Source organism: Eublepharis macularius, chromosome 8, assembly GCF_028583425.1.
Source record: "Eublepharis macularius isolate TG4126 chromosome 8, MPM_Emac_v1.0, whole genome shotgun sequence".
NCBI classification, from domain to species: domain Eukaryota; kingdom Metazoa; phylum Chordata; class Lepidosauria; order Squamata; family Eublepharidae; genus Eublepharis; species Eublepharis macularius.
This window is the reverse complement of record NC_072797.1, coordinates 55,364,795-55,383,065: the sequence shown is the minus strand read 5'-3', so window position 1 is coordinate 55,383,065 and position 18,271 is coordinate 55,364,795. Positions and strand designations below refer to the sequence as shown.

Below are 18,271 nucleotides of genomic sequence, written 5' to 3'. Positions count from 1 at the left end.
CCCACAAGTGGATTAAAGCCCCAACCCATTGTCCCCTTATTGCTGGTATTGAGAGGGGAAGTGCCTCTGAACACAGAGATTCAATTTAGCCAATTAAACTTGCAGCCATCACCACATCCTATATTCTACAAGCCAATCACTCTTTGAATGAAAAACATATATTTTTTGTCTGCCCTTTATCTACTGTTCATCAATTTCATTGAGTGCCCACAAATTCATTTATGGGAGACGTAGCAAAACTTTTCTATCATCCCCCCCCCAATCTTTTTCTGAATTAGAAAGCTTTAACTTAATCTCTATTTTATCTGGCAGGGTGGGGCTGTGGCAGGAACTGTTGCTCACATACTTGATTTAAACCATGGAAAGGTTAGTATTTTCCTTCTCAAAAGGACTTGGTGACTTTTAAAGGGTAATTTAATTAGAAAAGAATTAATTAAAGTACTTGTGTTTTATATATTCTCATGTTTAGAAAGCCTTGCTAAACACAGCAGTTAATCAGTTGGCATTTGGATATCACACTGCTGAAGATGAAAAGAACAATGCACTGAAGAATATCCAGAAGGCAGTGCATCTTTCTCCTGGTGATTTTTGTTTTTGTACTTCTGAATTAGAATTATTTGTGTTTTAAATTAAAAATTACTAATTTTAATCAGAATTCAAGGACCTATCTTAGCTAAGTAGTGTAATAGATTAGTTTTTTACAAGGGCAATCTTAGGCTTTAGAAGAGAGCAAGAGACCAGTAGCACCTATAAGACTAACAAAATACGTGGTAGGGTATGAGCTTTCATGAGTCACAGCTCACTTCTTCCAGTATCACTTCTTCAGTGAGCTGTCACTCACAAAAGCTCATACTCTACCACAAATGTTGTTAGTCTTGTAACTGCTACTGGACTCTTGCTCTTTTCTACTGCTACAGACTAACACGGCTACCCATCTTGATCTATCCTAGGCTTTGAAAATTTACTATGATGCATAGAGAAATGAATTTACAGGCAGCCATCTCTTCTGATAAACAAAGTCAATAGACATTTTCATAAAATCCTCAATTGCAGCTGTTGGACAAATAAGCAAGTAGCCCATCCACCTCCATTTCGTGTACATACCAAATGGAAATTGTAAAAGGGCCATTGGATTCAAGCAGTGCTTTCAGTGTCTGAAAATGTTTCCTGTAAACATTTAACTTTTCAAAGAAGTTACTGGTTAGAATGTAATATTTAAACACACATGATACATTTGTGTTTAATAACTTCAGCTCTTATTTCCCCAAAGCCATGTTCTATGCCGTTTCCCTAAGCTCAAAGCTAGATGAGGGAAGGAAACCACCCTGAAGCTGAAGCCCAGCACTTTTACTGGCAAGTAGGCAGGTTGCGGGCAAAGTCTAGAAATGTCTCTTAACTTGCTCAGAAAGAAGCTCAAGAGAATTAAGAACCCTTTGGGAGCCTATTGGAAAGGGGGTTTGGCAGTAATGGAAAATGTATCCTCACCCCTGTTGAGTCTTGTTTGAGAGGCAGAGGGATCCAATGGGAAGGGCTAGACCTTCCTTTTTGTTTGAAACTGAAATAGATACTGTAAGTATAAGAGTGGAATTGGCTTGGATAGGGGGGCAAAGTGTGTGTGTGGGGAATTGAACCCCTTGCCTTTTGATGGGTAGAACAAACAATTTTGAACTTACGTCCTCACGGGTAATGGAGAAAAGGGTTTGCATTATAGGTATTTATTTATAATTTTCCATTTCTTAATGTTGGAAACCGATATAAGCCTTTAGGAGTGACTGTATGGTATAAAAATTGAACTCTAAACTTTGAGTGATGATCATATTTTGCTCTGCAGTCCTGCATTGTATATTACTGTTGCAGTGCTGACACTGGAATATTAAGATAGAATGCTTATGAGCAACTGTGTTCTTAATAGCAAAAGGAAAAACCCTTTTTGTGAGTCTCTGAAATTGCTTGTGCATTTGTGAATCCCATAGGGGGTGATGTGAAACAGACTAACTTTTGGCAAGCTTTTAAGCTGTGCATGTATCCAATTCTTGTATTCAGAGAAATTGCAGTACTTATTCTTCTACAGAACTGGTTGTGTAATGTGATTCTTTAAGGAATTAACATTTTACCATATGAGTTTTCAAGGGTCCGGAATACACAGCCATTCTGGGGGTCTGTTTGTTTCATTAAGCTTTGTGGACTAATCGCCATGCACTAAGACTATTCAGCTGATGCACTTTGGAAAAGGCAACTGCTTCATTTTTTTTCCAGATAATCCTGCTGCTTGGGCAGTACTTTTGGCTGCCTGTCATGCTGAAAATACAATTGTATGTCTGCATAATACATATCCCAAGAGGACAAATTTGGAACAGAAGTTAGTAGCCACCATTTCAGCTAAAAGTAAGGTTTGGGGGGGTTTATAGGTGTGGCTTTGGGTTGTGTGTTTTTGTTCTGTTGCTTTTACAAATATCTAGATTTTCTTTTTGAGTCTCAAATACGATTTTCACTTGAAATTATTACAATACATGTGGCGCATCACAAGCTACGTAGCCTATCTATAAACATTTTGTTTCAAATAAATATGGGGGAAGTTATTTCTATCCCTTAATGATAATTCTGCTAAGTTTAATGAAGGTTGAGATATTATTTACATTTATTACAATTTTTGCCTATCATCAAAAGGAAAATAGTAGAACCTTTGCTACCACTTAGCTTTCCCCCTAGCTCTTAAACCATTTTCCCACACTTTGGCTAAATCTTGGTCTTCATGTGCAAGAATATTAGGGTGGTAGAATGAACTGTACCATCTCACACTGCAAGATGGGGGAAATCACATTTTTGAATACTGCCCATATATAAGAACACTGGCCTTACAGATAGAATACTAGCACAGAAAGGAGTAGAGAAATAATAACATTTGCTTTATATATAGCCCTTCAGGATGACTTAACACCCACTCAGAGCAGTTTACAAAGTGTGTTATTATTATTCCCACAACAATCACCCTGTGAGGTGAGTGGGGCTGAGAGAGCTCCGAGAAGCTGTGCCTGATGCAAGGCCACCCAGCTAGCTTCAAGTGGAGGAGTGGGGAATCACACCCAGTTCTCCAGATTAGAATCCTGTCACTCTTAACCACTACAACTGAGCTAGACTCTTTCTTCCTGATACAGTAGGGCGAGTTTTTAAAAAACTTTCAAGGACTCTTAACATGAGAGAGCATTAAAAAATGACATATTCCACCTGCATCTTGCCCCACTTCTTATATAGAACAGGCCTACTGCTTCAGGGAAATGGCTCTCTAAGGAGCAGATGGTGGCTCTATCATCCCTTGGTCATGATAAAATTTAGCAAGGCCAAGAGACAAATAGAATATACTGAGTTTTTGTATGTAATTTTATGTGATTGAAGTGTTTCTACTGGTTACAAGGTCGCTCTCACATAGTAGTAATAGAAATACCTGGCAAGAACTTATGTCAGCAAACAGTAAGGATCAGTAGTGGCTCTTCAGATACATCACCAATATCTTATCACTCACTTTGCTATGAATTCCGGGTCTTTCTGTTATAGACCAAAATCTTTATTCAGGGCTGTGAGCTTTCTGCATAGTAGTTGAGCACGAGCACAAGTGAAGAATATAATATTCCTTGAAAATCTCAGTTTAGATTTTTTTTTTTTTTAAAAAAAAACCTGTCTCCATTCAATCTTCAGGAGACATGGTTGAACAGATTATTAGGGGTATGCACCCCCCAAAATGCAGGTAATCTGGATCTGGGTTTCAGGGATCTCCAAAAAATTCAGATTTCCTGAAATCCAGGAAAGATTCTCTGATCTGTTTAAGATAGATTAGAGAATCCCGGATTTATTTGGCTGTTATTCCCTATAGGAGAAACTATCTGGTAGCTCTCTGAGGGACTGCAGGTGACATTTTTCAAGCAAACTCCACCAAATTTTCAGGAAACCTACACCTGACTGTTCACTAAAGGCGGGAGGATTGGGTCCCATGTCCAATTCTCTGGGCCCCTGAAGAAGGTGTGCTCAGCCACTCTCCATTATTCCCTATGAGGAAAACTATCTGGGGGTTCTCCAGGTGACTGCGGGTGAAGTTTTTCAAGCAAACTCCACCAAATTTGCAGGGAACCTACTCCTGAATGTCCTCTAAATACCACCCAAATTTCAGGAAGATTGGACCCTGGGGTCTGAAGAAAGTGCTCCAGCTATTCTCCTTTGTTTCTTATTTCCAAGCAGGCTTTCAGACAGAAACACACAGGGGCAAGACTGCTAGTGGCCAAAGGCACCCTCCTAAATGCAACTTATATCCTGAGAAAGCCCAACAGAACCAAATTGAAGTCCCTTCCCCCAAAACCCGAGTGCTCCCTGGACAAGCTGCCCAACCACTCTCCATTGTTTCTTATGGGGGAAACATTTCCAAGTAGACTCTGAGACTGAAACACACAAGAGCAGGCTACCAGTGATCAAAAACACACTCCCAAATACAAGAGGAAGCCCGACAGAACCAAACTGAAGCAAGGGTATGGATGGAATCCCCACAGAATCAAAGTGAATCAAGGAGCCCAACATCAAACCAGAAAATCCTGTCAAAACACAAAATTCCACCCAAACCAAACTGAAGCAAAGGGCACTGTTTCAACTTAGCCCAGCTGAACTAGTGTCACTCACAGAAGCCATGCAGACAAGGAGAGATCCTGCAGGGTTTGGCCATTTACTTGGGACTGGAGAAAATAGGAGACTTTGACTGTCATCTGCCCCTGAGGCCCAACATGACTGTCAAGAGGATAAACTTTGAATATTTGAAATGCATTTTATATGAGCAAAAGGATTCCTGTAGTTTGTCATTTCTCTTCCTCCCCAGTCAGGGCTTTGAGATTTGCCCATGATCTGGCACTTTGATTTGAATGTTAATGCACGTTACATCTTTTCCAGCTAAAGAAAAGGATTTTCTAGCTTCCCATGCACAATCTCTTGAAGAGTGGTCGCTTTTCCAGGCAATTACTGGCTTAAATGAGACTGGGAGAACCTCAGAAGCTGAGTTTCTCTGCACAAAGGTATGGTTACAGGCAAGAGAGAGTGGAAAGCTGAGTTCTGTATATTAGATTTTAGCTTCCTCACTCAAATAGAAAGGATGGTCTGCATTAGAATTGCCACAGTGGCTTACTTTGCTGCAAACCAGGTCTGTTGTGTCTGCTTCACCCAAAAGATGTGTAGTGGTAGCAGCCTTGTGCTTCCAACTGAACATTATAACTTCACAGGAAGAATTGCAAGTAGCATCTTGAAAAATAGAGGTTCCTTTCTCCGCCCTCCAAACACTCCCAAAATTAGACCAGTTATGTCACACAAGCTGACATTGCTTGTAACACAGTCATCCCCATCAGATCCATGAGCTGAAGCCCCTGGCACATATGAGTGACTGCAGTTGGGTATGCCGTGTGTGTTTATGTGATTTAGATACATTTTTCTTAGGAAGGATTTTAAATTGGTATTTCTAGAGAAATATTTATTTGTTTTTCCTCATTTTCCCACATACATTTTATTCTTCCTTTGGTATGATTTCAAAATTTAAGGAATTTTCAGAAAGAATAAAACTTTTGCCTATGTGTTTAAGATTTTTAGTTTGTTGTTCCTTGCTCAAGTTTAAGTGAAAGAAAATTGTGACCAAAAGTCCCCAAGGAAATGCACATGATTTGACTAGAATTATCACAAGTATTGAGTTATTTTAATTCTCTTAATTGCCAAAGGGGTTTTGATCTTTAATGTATAATCATACTTGAGAGCAAGTGAGTCAGGCCCTTCTGAAAAGAATGTATGGACATGGCTGAGGTTTCGACAGCTGCAAATGACTTTACTGTTGAGTCAAAATGAGATTCTCTTGAGAATTGTTTGCAAATTCACTATCAAAATGGATGAGCCTTTGTTCAATTCTTCATTTTCAGGCAGAATAACGAGTGCATTGACTCTGTTTCCTCATCCATCAAACACCTTTTATGATAGTGGAGAAGACCCAGATCCTAGTAGTCTCACCAATTTACGTGAAGGCACTTTTTCCAATTATTTGTTATGCTAAACTTAAATTTTGTTTTTCTCTAGGGATTAAAAATTTTTCCTGAGCAATCGACTTTGTACTTGCTCTTAAGGCAAGTTCAGTGTAAAACACTTCTACAGTCTCACAAAGAGCTTCCAGATGCCATCTTAGAAGAGCTTCGAAAGGTGGTAATGTCCAATTCCACTTCAGTTACAGCTTGGCATGTAAGTATGGGTATTGTTTACTCATGGTTTTGCAAGTCTCTTCCTCGTGTCATGTAATCATAGCAGCTAATTGCATGAGAGTTCCCATGTGAGAGGTAATACTAAAGTAACCTGAAAGTAAATTCAATTGAAATGACTGAATAGTTTTGTGGAAGGCAGGCAATAGATTCTTCCAAATCTCAGTACTTTTTTTTTGTTCTTTGATTTCTTTTCTTCTGTAACAAAATATGTTAAGGTACAGAACTATAAAAGCTAGAAGGGATTCCAGCTATCATCTAGTATTCTTTGAGATGTTCCACTTTATAATTGTCCCCTGCACAATCATTTAACATTCTCTCCCATACCTCACCACTATCAGCACTCTAGGGATAGGCTGAATGAGAAAACAAACTAAATAAAGACAAATCTATTGCCTTTGGTTGCAAGGAGTCTAATGAACCAAATGCATAGCATCTAAAGTGCAAACCAGGAAGGAAGAGGTTACTAAAAGTTACATAATGCCAGTGTGCACTGCATTTTTTAGTTGGGCTTGGTATTGAAGTGAAGCAAATTAGGTAATGTACCATAAAATGACATGAACACAAATAGGCAATTCTTTGAAATAAGTATATGCATACTTCTGTGAAACTTGCAAAAAGCAGCAGATAGGCATTTCTGTTGACATTATTTTTCTGCCTGCGTATGTCAGAGGCTATCGCAGGTTGGAGTTCTTTGGTCCGTGAATGCTTACTTTTGCTTTTGTGATGCTATATAAACAGTATTAATTTAATTTTAAGCCCTAACTTCTTGAATATGGTGTTGGGCATTAATATTTATTTATTATATTTTGTCACTTCTTTGTAGGACCTTGGAGCAGTACCTATGGGGTTGAATCTTGCAATCCATCAGCAAAAGGTGCTGATAGTTGCAAATCTTTCCTACATTTCTCTTCCACTGTCAATCCTTTCTAATCTCAGGAAAGCTTATTTTCCAGGTTGTGGGACCTAAAATGATTTAATAGCCCCATGGGTTGGGAGTCTGAAGTGGGGAGGGGGAAGGGATGAAAAGTCTCCTTTCTGTCTCCTCCAGCATTAGCAGTGTTATATATATTGTCAGTATTATGTATCTTAACATTCAAAGTGAATTTCAGTCCTCCTTTTTATTTGTTCTCAGACATAGAACAGTATTTCCAGTTTAGATATGGGAAACTGCAAGACAGTTTTGCCCAGAGCTACCAAAGGAGAGATTCAGAGGTCTGAGCAGCATTTTCAAGCTTCCAAACATATTCCTCTTACCCACAGCAGTCTACTGGAAAAGTGCAAGTTTATGCTCTCTCACATCACACTCCATGTACGTGGAGTAAATTTTATAGTCTGACTGTCAAGTTGTCTTGCTGCCTGCAGCAGGGGTCATTTTGACGGGGGATGAGCCGGAACACAGTTTTAGCAGTTCCCCAAAGTGGTCACATGACAGGTGGCCCCGCCCACCTGACTCTCAGCCATTTGGGGCCCATTTTGGCCTGGATTGGGCCCGAAACAGCCCAGATCGGGCCTCTGATGGGTGGTGGATCACTCTCCTGCAGCCTGAGCCTGACCATTTTGGGCCCCTTTTCAGCCATTTTCAGCCCCTTTTTGCCATTTTGGGCCTAATTTTGGCCCTGAATGGCCAGGATTGGGTCCAAAACAGCCAGGATAGGTGATGTCAGGGGGTGTGGCATATGCTAATGAGTTATGCTAATGAGTTCCTCCAGCTCTTTTTCTACGAAATGACCCCTGGCCTTCAGACATCATGCCACTTAAGTCAGGACAGGTTGACATGGCTGCTAGTAGATGAATATCTAAGTAAATAACTTAGCTTGTATCAGCGTATTGGTTATTTGTGTCTCTTCCAGTTGATCCTCAGAATCAGAATCAAAGTAGTCTTGCAAACTCTTTTTGATGCCATTCTTGAGCACATAAATGCACTGGATAATTTGCTCAGGGATCATGGCTTTTTTCATTTTATTATTGTAAAGCAGAAACATTTTAAACATCAATGGCCCAAAGACTAGAAAGACCAGTCACTGAGCTGTTCCTTCAGTGTTTCAGGTTAATAGTAGCTTTGGAGCACAAATCTGTACCTTTTGTATTATTTAAGATACAGAATTTCCATGCCTTTCAACTTCTTTTTTCCTCATTGTAAATCTTGTGGTTTTATCACTAGTAATTTGTACCAATAACTGAGCCATAAAAGGAGGATGGGCCTGCTTGGAAAAGAGCTGCATACTGAACCACTGCAGAGCAAAATTCCGCTCTTCATGCTTAATCATGATAGGCAGTCTTATTATATAATATAACTTTGCTTAACAGACATGATGTAATAGATGTGCATCTGGAGTATTTAGCATAATTTTACAAGTTGTGTGTCCATTTCTTTCTTTTTTATTCCTGAGACAAAACAAGTTTCAGCTACTCAATCTCTTAATATCTTTATAAGCTGGTAGAAGTGCCACTTGTACTGTGCTATGGGTACCAGAAAGACAAGAGAAAATATTGGTTAATGCAAGATAGTAGGGTCTGAAAGAAGCTGTGAAGGACCGCACTTTTTAAAAACTTAGAAGTGCTGTAGAAACCTTGAGTGACAAGCTACTCCAAGGAATCTGATTGAGTAGCATGAGCTGAACAGAGAAAAACTTTTGAATTGGATGCTGGGGAGAAGTGAGAATGGTTTAAGCCCAAACTGAGAGGAGTCAAGTACTGACGGTTTCAAGATTCAGCCCTGACTGAGAGCAGTTTAACACAGACAGGAGAACTGGGGGAAAGTTGGCAAGGAAGTTTGGGAAGTAGGTGCAAACCCCCATTTGGACCAAAGAAAGGGGATAGATCTTCTAGTGGGAAGAGAATTTCCCTACCTAGTCAAACAGGGAGTTAGCTCTGAAGAGTAAAGAGATCCCTGATCTGGTGTGGTTAGAAACCTTAAAAGTCAGTTTAAAAACTCAAGACAAGTACGAGAGCCAGTTTGGTGTAGTGGTTAAGAGTGCGGGACTCTAATCTGGAGAACTGGGTTTGATTCCTCACTCCTCCACTTGAAGCCAGCTGGGGGACCTTGGGTCAGTCACAGCTTCTAGCTTTCAGCCCCACCCACCACACAGGGTGTTTTGTTGTGGAGATAATAATAACATACTTTGTAAACTGCTCTGAGTGGGTGTTAAGTCATCCTGAAGGGTGGTATATAAATCAAATGTTGTTGTTACTGGTGTTTCAAGAGAAGGGATTTTCAACTCCAGATTCCACCTGACCTTTCCCCTTTATGTTAAATAAAATATTTATTTTAATTTAAAAATGCCTCTAGTGCCATTTAAGTTGTTTAAATCAAGGGGGGGGGGCGTCATAGAAGCCTGTCCTCATACAAGATGACTTGTGTCTTACCAACCACGAACGGCAACAGCTTATAGACTTTCTCACCTCCCTTCTTCTGCAGCCCCCTAAGCCCTCTGAAGATTTTCACAAACAGGATGAAGCAGGGCAAAGTGGGAGTCTGAAGTCAGAGGTGGGAATCAGGACACACACATACCCTTTGCCAAGCAAAGAGCATTTTTGTTGGTGGAAAATGATAGTAGCATGTATGCCTAGTTTTTTCCCCAATAGATGCTGGTTTGAAAAAGTTTTAGTAAACTACATACTAGGGGAAGCCCAAGCTCAACAATAATACGTCACAAGTTTCAACAGACAGATGTGTTTTGTTCTCCAATTTCAACTTAAGGTATATATTAGTCGAACAAGATGAAAAATGAGGGAAATAATAACTGGCCTTGAGGTTATGGTCAGATGTCTTGCAGCACTTTAGGTGAAATTAGCATAGGGTTGTTCAAGGAGAAAAACCACAGCATGTGTAATGTTTTGCATGTAAATAAGTTTGTGTGTATTATTGTTGGTTTTTAAATGTTTATTGCTGTGGGTTTAAATGCCGACCTCTGAGGTGAGAAGGGGGGTTCTGGAGGGATGGATGGAGTGTGATGCGATTGGATGGTACCTGTACCCTAGAGGACAGAGTGAACTGCAATTTTTATTCAGAGAGCTGAGAGAAAGTGTTTATTCTGGCTAAGTCAGGCAAACTGTGGAAGCCTGAGCAGTCTGTGTTTATCTCAGAGAGGTTATTCTATCTACATCAGGGAAGCTGTGTAGAAAGGCCTGAGTGAATCTATGTCTGTGTGGATGAGAGGAGTGTTTATCCTGTTAGTGAATATCTGTGTGGAAAATTAGTCTTTATGACTAAATCTGTTAATATGTAGCTGTTTTTGAAACCATCAAGCTTAAGAATTATTCTGAAACCAATATGCTTATCAATACTCTGCAACCATCACACTTATGTATTTAAAAATTCTACTTTTGTTTAAGCAAAAAAAGATCTCTTTTTTACCTCATAACCACCCACATGTGCTGATCATTCTGTCAAACTACTAACAAAGTCTTCCTATAATATCAGTTAAACAGAGGTGGTCTAAGGTGAAAGCCTTTAGTAGCGAAAACGTTTTGAGGGATTTGAGGAGGCAGCAATATATAGGTCTCACAAATAGGGCAAAATCCCATGGGAGGTATTAGCAGGTATTAGCATGGGGTATCAAACCCCAAAGGGAAGGTGTTCTGTTCTTGAGGCATATACTTGGGTAAAGTAAAGAACATTTGAAGCTCTGTTTTTGTAGAGAGAAAAAAGAAGTTTTGGTTGTGCCGAGAGCTCTCCTGAGGTAAAAGTTTAAGCTAATGTAAGGAGGAGCTGAATTAAAGGTCCAAAGGCAAGGTTTAAAAAAGGAAGTAATTACAGGATATCTTGAGGTAAGCATTTTGACAAATAGTGAAGGGAGGGGAGATCTTTCAGGCATTATAGAAAGCGTAATTGCAGAGAGAGCAGATGTGAAATGGAAGAAACAAGAAGAATGTAAATGGAAACAAGGTGAAAGTGCTAGCCAAACATTGGTGAATTTGAAAAGAGAGGTTCTGGAAGCTTCCAGCTGAACGGAAAGGTAGCTATTGTAAAGACATACAATAGAGGTTAGATGCAATTGCAGCAGCAAGACTGAGATGACTTCAGGTTTTCATTTAGATGTTCACCAAGTAATGAATTAATGTGTTCATTAATGATGTTCACCGAGTAATGAATGTGTTCATCTGTAGCGAATTAAAATCACATCCAGGCAGCTGCCTGAGTAGAAAGAGATCTGCCATAATACTGTTTACAGGCACCTGTTCTAACTTGATGTAAGCTATACTTTCAGGACAGTATGCATGACTCTTTAAGCAAGGCAAATCCTGCACACCACCAACATAGTGCAGCCCTGTAAAACACCAAGCAGCTACAAGGTAACTTAAGAGCAATATCATCTTTGTTTCTTTCAGACATAGAGCCCTTTAACTGGCAAGGACTTCTATGTCCAATACTAAAATTATATTGATGCTTGGCAGGGTCATTTAAATACTACCCAGTACTTGGGGATGGCCTGTCCTTGATTGCCCAAACAAGTCTAATCAGATTTTGGAAGCTAAGCAGGGTTGACTTTGGATGGGAGACCTCCAACAAAAACCAGAGTTGCAGAGGCCGGCAATGGCAAACCATCTCTGTTAGTCTCTTGCTGTGGAAAACCCCACTAAGGGCTGCTGTAAGTCAGCTATGACTTGACATCGCTCTCCACCACCTCCACTTAGGAATAGGCTCTGTGTGGAAGAAGCAGATTGCCTAGAGGTAGCAGAGGAAAGATAGGAAGAGGTGAGGACCCTACATAGAGTAGGTGAGGAGCAACTTAAGTAGTTACTTCCTAAAGCTGAGTGATTTATGCAGAGGCAAGAATGAAATGATAGCAGCTTAAATGAGAGATGCTTTGAGAAAGGAGAAAAAATTAGAAGTTATAAAGAAGGACAACTAGGACTAGGATCCAAAGGGTGCCTTTCGAAGCTGCATTCATCAGACAGAGGAAGATGTATCTAGAAGAGTGAAAGAAGGTCAGTTTAGCTGTTCAGTACCATGATCAGCTCCTGCTTGTGTTCCGAACTTAATGCAGACCAGTTAGTGGAGTGCCAATATATTCTGTGGAATCATGGCATATGTACCAGTGTATCCAAATTAAAATAGTGAGAGTAATTGGTGCAATCACCTTTGTGGGAAATTTGTTTTCTTGGTAACACTGACTATTTTGCTAATCTATTTTGGCTATTGTATTACTTATGGATATTATCTTCAGTGATTCAGGACTTCTGAAATTCATGAAATCCTCTGCTTGGAGGGGGTTTCATAAAATAGCTTGAGAAAACCTGTTTTATCAGCAATGGCACTTATTCAAAGGGATGGGGGTGGGAACATTACCAGTAATTTTTGTTTTCTTTTTCAGTCTCATCTTTGGTTTCAAATCCAAGCTAAGCACAAATTCCTTGCTCTTTCACCAAAATCCAACATGTCCGTCACCTCTCTAGAACAAAACAACAATGAGATATTTCTGCAGATGCTTGCATGTGGTGTTTTTGCTGGTTTTAATGTTAGCAGACTTTAATTTTTAAAATAATGTTTCATATATCAATGAGACTAGGAACTGAGCATGCAAGATCAAAATTAAAATGAAATGCAAGCCTGAAAAATCAGCTTTTGATGTTCTTTCTTCAGTGGTTGGCACAAGTGTATCAGTCACAAAGAATGATGGTTGCTGCAGAGATGTGCTACCGAAAAAGTCTGCAGCTGGCATCCCAGCAAGACAGCTGGAATGGGAAGCTCTCTAGTCTACTAAGACTTGCTAAACTTGCCTTGGAGGTCTGCATGGTAGGAGAATTTTATTAAATGATAAAATGAACTGATTTCAGTAATCTGAATTTAAAATGTAATACAGTGTTTCTCATTTTATGATTACAAGTTCAATCAAAGAAAATGTACATGCGAGATGTTTCACCCATACAAATTGTACAGATAGGGTAATTTATGCTAATCAGTCTTTATCACACACATGCTATGAAACTAATCACATTAGTGAGCTTTATAACCATTGCCAACACTTTTCAGACCTCACTTTTAGGTTCTTTTATTTTTGTATTTTACTTCATTTATATTCCACCTTTCTCTCCAGTGGGGACGCAAAGCAGCTTACATTGTTCTCCTCTCTTCCATTTTTTTCTCACAACAGACCCATGAGGTAGGTTAGGCTGAGTATATGACTTGTCCAGGATCACCCAGCAAGCTTCCATGGCAGAGCAGAGAATCAAAGCTACTTCTTCCAGATCCTAGTCTGTCACTCTAGCCATTACACCACCACACTGGTTGTGAAGGAAAGAATAGAAAGAGGATTCTGCTCTATCAAGATGAGGCAAAGTTTATGCAAATAAGATTGGGGGGGGGGTTCTCAGCAGTGTCTGAGGTAGAGTTACTGCTCAAGTTGTCTTTTTGGAGTATGTATTGAACAAGCCAATGTGGATCTTCTATCATTCCAGCTAACCAAATGTTGCTAAACTGTGTGTGGTTCTGGACTAGTCATTGATGTGCTGTTTAGCCATCCCACTGGAATCAAGAGAAGTGTAGCCAACTGTCATAGACTCATAGAACTGGATAGGACCCCAAAAGTAATCTAGTCCAACCCCCTGCACAATACAAAAAACAACATAACTGTATTAGTGGGTTCAAAATTGCTTATCAAGCATATTTAATTCATTTCAGTATAGTTTGTAAATGAGCTTCAGAATGGTGAATACCACTAAGGAGTCTGACCTGAGATCATAACCTTTGAAATTCAAGATGATCTTGGATTATACAAATATGCAAAATGTCATGTCTTCATGAAATTGCCTGTCTGTGATGAGTCAAAGTTCTATAGGAAGCTGAAAATAGATTTCATCATTGTGTCCTCTGGCATGCGGCTGGCCTGCACATGTGCAGTTCCCATATGGGACTGCACAGAAGAACACTTGATGAACAAGTTACAGGTAGGTGCAACCCTGTTTTCCCAAAAAATATTGTAGGAGGATTAATAGTCTTGGCTTTTTCATTTCCCTTGTGTTAAGACGTCTAGAAAGCAGGCTATTACACAATTAATTCTACATGCTCAAAATAATAGCATGGGTATGCTTTCTGTCATGTTGGATCATAACCATTTATGATTATGACATAGTGATTTAAACATTGTTTGTGTTGAAGGCTAATATTTCAAATGATCACTGGCCATCTTTGGTTCAAGAAGCCACAACAGAAGTCTTGAAACTTTCCTTGTGTCCACTGGGAATTCTTTTACAAGCCCTTCTGCAGTACAGTCGCAAAATGGGGTCAAGGTATGTTGTTGATCTACATGTTATGCGATTATTATCTATAAGAATATAGATGATATAAGAAAATATATTCAGTGAAACATACCCTAAAATCCTCTAATTCAGAAAAGTTAGTTCATTTATTTATTTATATCCCATCTTTGTTCAAAAAGAATACCCAGTACAGCAAATATAAAACATCCCAATAGAATACAAAGAAATAGGTAAGGAAACAGCACCAGGTTGCAGCTTTCCCTAAAGCTTGAATAGCCAGGTAGCAGAACAGAACAGGTGGAAAAGCTCAACCCTGGGTGGAAACCTCTCCCTAGGTGAAAGGCAGTACCAGATTTCAGTTGCTTTTAAAGGCTTGAGCAGCTAAGGGGTGTGGCTAAGCAGGTAGAAAAGTTCAGCTTTTGGTGGAAAGTTCTCAGGTGCATGTGTATATAGAAAATAAAATATATGTAGTTTTTCATCTATGATATAAAATATCTGCAGAAATAAGTAATTTCCATTAATCACCAAAAAAAACCCCAGTGGAAAGAAATGATGATCTGTGAGTAAGGAAATGGTACTTGCAGTTGGAGCTTGCTTTTCTAGTTTTCAGTGTAGCAGCTTCCACTGCCAAAGAGAGGATGCTTTACAAATTTTAACTACAGGTTACCTCTTTTAGAATGGAAATTGCTGCAGGAAAGTCAACTAAAGGTCTGGCCATACATGCTTGCATGTAAATTATTATTTGTGTTTTATTCAAGAAATCTGATATAAATGATCAAGACACCCTAGAGTTTCTCTGAGCATATAACCTGCTTTCTAATGGAGGAATTCAGTATTTTCTTTCTGCTTTAAGAGTTTTTATAGCTTCACATAAAGGTTATTGTCTACTAGTTTGACTTGCTGTGAGTACTTCACATTGAATTGAAAACTTGCTGTAAAGGTGTAAAGAGCATTTTTTGGAATAGAGTACTGTAATTTGAGCCTTTAATCATGGGAAAAATCTTATCCTTGTTGTCTAGTAGTTTTCTCATTATGAATTATGATGTCTGTTCTGTTTGTTTTCTTTGTAGGGAAACTCGTCGCATGCTAGAAAGGGTGGTGTATCAACTGGAATATCCAGAAACTGTAGTTTCAGTTGCCCGATGGTATCTCCTCAGACATTTATACGCGAAATATGATTATGAATTAATAGATGTAAGGAACACCTCCATGTACATAGACTTTTAAAATTCTTTATCTAGGAATATATTAAAAGCCCATAAGACCATGTAATTCTTGAGATTGTTGTTTGAGATCAGCAGATGAAATCTGGCACATGATACAAAACCTTTGCTGTGATTGTGCCTCAGTTAACGAGAATAAATCTTGATACAGTTCATAACTGAAGGTTAATATTCTCAAGTGCTTACTGCACTTGGTTAAAATGGAGTAGTTTTATAGTAATATTGGTGGTTAAGCAGTTGGGCTGTGAGTCAGTGGTTCTCAATTGTTGCCAAGTAGGCCCCCTCTCCTGCTTTAAGGCCTGCCTTGAACTGTGTTAAAGTTTCCTGCATTGCTGTTTCACTGCTGCTATCAAAGACTGCCCTGCACGTGTGTGTTCTGTTACACGTGTCAGTTTCCTGCCTGCGTGTCAATTGCCTTGCTGCTGTTATAGACTGTGTAGTTCACTGACTCCATGTTTGGCTAACTGCACAAAGGACTCTTTTTCTGGGCAGCCCTGCCCTGACCTGTATCTGGACTTCCCAGTGTGTGTTTGGACTGTGTTACAAGTATGCCCCGTGCCGGCACTGCCATCTGCCACGGACCGTGCCTGTTCCCTGCTTTGGACTGTGTTTTGAGTGCTGTTTCCCCTGCCTCCATGGAAGCCTGCCTCATATGGGCCGAAGCCACTGCTAGCAGCCGGGCGCCTGCCGGGGAAACCTCCAGCGAGCCTGGCTAGGCGCTCCCTGGTCAGTTCCCGCCTGGAGCCTCCCGCGAGCCGGTCGCCGAGCTTGCCCTCGCTACCGGGCGGCCTGCTATCCAGCCCCAGCCATGCCCAGCCGGCATCCATGTTTCTAGGCAGCCAGAAGACCCTGAGGAAGAGACTGCTTTGAGAAGCCATTTCGGCGAAGCGGGCACACCACGTCCGCAGCGAGAGTACCTCGCCCCGCTCTGCATATCTTAGGAGCCGCCCCGGAGAAGGAACTAAGTGCCGACCATCCCAAGCACTTAGAGAATGCATCTCAAAGAAACCTCCGCATTCCAGAGCTGATGACATCAGGACAAGCCCTGTCCGCTGGAACATCCTTTCAGCCCACTTGGATTTCCCCCTCCCTCTTTTGTCCCCTCTTCCTGAGGTGTCACTTATCGCGATCTGATTACCAAAGTGGCCCATCTAAGCCATTCAGTAGCCCATTAGAACCTTTGTTTTAAACTGAGAACCACCAAGTACAGCACCAGCCCCAGGGTACGTTTTGGGGTATTTAAGCTGGTCTCCCAGACCACTCGGTGCGCGTTCCATCCTATCCAGAACCCCTCGCTGTCCGTCTGTGGTCCCAGTGCTGGCATTGGGCCACCCCTCGCTGTCGTGTCTCTGCTTCGCTCCAGGATAAGTGAGTATTCCCCCTATCATCGTTGGGAACCAGCTAATACGAACGTCTCTGTATTTCATACTCTGTATTTCCTAGATCTTGTGTGTTTCTTGTATGCTTGTGCAAGTTTAGGCTTACGCCACATTGATAGCAAATACACGTGTTTGGAACCTATTTGTAGTCTGCCTCTTTTTTACTAGAGTGTCTGGAATCGGGACCTCCGTAGACATAGGTTAAGATCCGCGCTTATTTTAAGTTACAGACTGCTAAGCTAATTTCCCCTTATAATAAAGAGCAGTTCTGGTAACAGTTTACTGGTGGAGAATGCGGGCATAACCCAGTTCGTGTGAATACACGTGAGTCGACACGCGTGTCTTCAGAGAACTGACTTAGAGGAAAATTTTCCAGACCTCAGTGTAAGGAGCGCAATGTAGCTTAGGGAATTAAAAGTGTGAGTGTGTGTGGCTCTAGCGAGCATTTCTATCTTGTGGGTTGGCTTTTCCCCCATTTCCTCCTTCAGCCAGCTTTGGACTACTTGCCTTTTGTGGTGCACCGCAAGGCCCTCCAGCCGTCATAACCGGTGTACTGTGGGTGAGGACCTCTGAACTGGTGAAGTTCCTGGCCACCTTCCGGGCCGCCTAAACGCGTCTATGTGGGTGGGATCCCAGAAGTAGGCTCCATATATAGCTATATATCCTGAAGCAGCACATATAAAATTCTCTTCCGCCCTCCCCCGTCTCTCCTAAATCCGTCCAAACCCCGTTCCTGCCAGCACTTAGGCTTCAATCCCCGCTCCGGAGGAAACGTGAAGGGATCGATAGTCCGTTTGGTCAGTTTAGCTTTGGGAATCTAAAGCCAGGTTCCTGAAGCCCTGCGGCAGCCGGCCGCACCGTGCTTGAGAGTTTTAAGTTAGACTCTTGGGCGCACCTCGCTTGAGAGTTAGTAGGACTCTTGGGCACTTTTGCTTGGGAGTTGTTTGAACTCTTGAGCGCACCTCGCTTGGGAGTACAGTAAATTTACTCCTGGGCACTTTTGCTTGGGGACTTGCAGAGGCAGTCCTTGAGCGCTGTTGGTCTTTTGGTCTTGGCTTGGAGACAGTTTAACCGTTTGTCTCTGAGCACGAGACCTGGGGACTTTTTGAGTATACTTCTTGGGCTTAGAGAGCTTGAGAGCATTTTAGCTTCTGAGCAGAGGCTTGGGAGCATTTCTGGTTGCCTGAGCAGAGGCTTGGGA

At 40.9% G+C, this 18,271-nt stretch overlaps 1 protein-coding gene across 1 annotated transcript in view; it reads left to right on the top strand.

The window, feature by feature from the left end:
* SKIC3 (SKI3 subunit of superkiller complex) overlaps window positions 1-18,271 on the top strand; it is a 99,145-nt gene that overhangs the window by 60,486 nt on the left and 20,388 nt on the right. Inside the window, exons 33-40 of the mRNA XM_054986874.1 lie at window positions 313-366; window positions 470-581; window positions 2,257-2,385; window positions 4,927-5,048; window positions 6,088-6,246; window positions 12,853-13,005; window positions 14,368-14,498; window positions 15,539-15,662. Of these exons, the coding sequence (XP_054842849.1) occupies window positions 313-366; window positions 470-581; window positions 2,257-2,385; window positions 4,927-5,048; window positions 6,088-6,246; window positions 12,853-13,005; window positions 14,368-14,498; window positions 15,539-15,662 (984 nt within the window). The remainder of the gene's footprint in view (window positions 1-312; window positions 367-469; window positions 582-2,256; window positions 2,386-4,926; window positions 5,049-6,087; window positions 6,247-12,852; window positions 13,006-14,367; window positions 14,499-15,538; window positions 15,663-18,271) is intronic.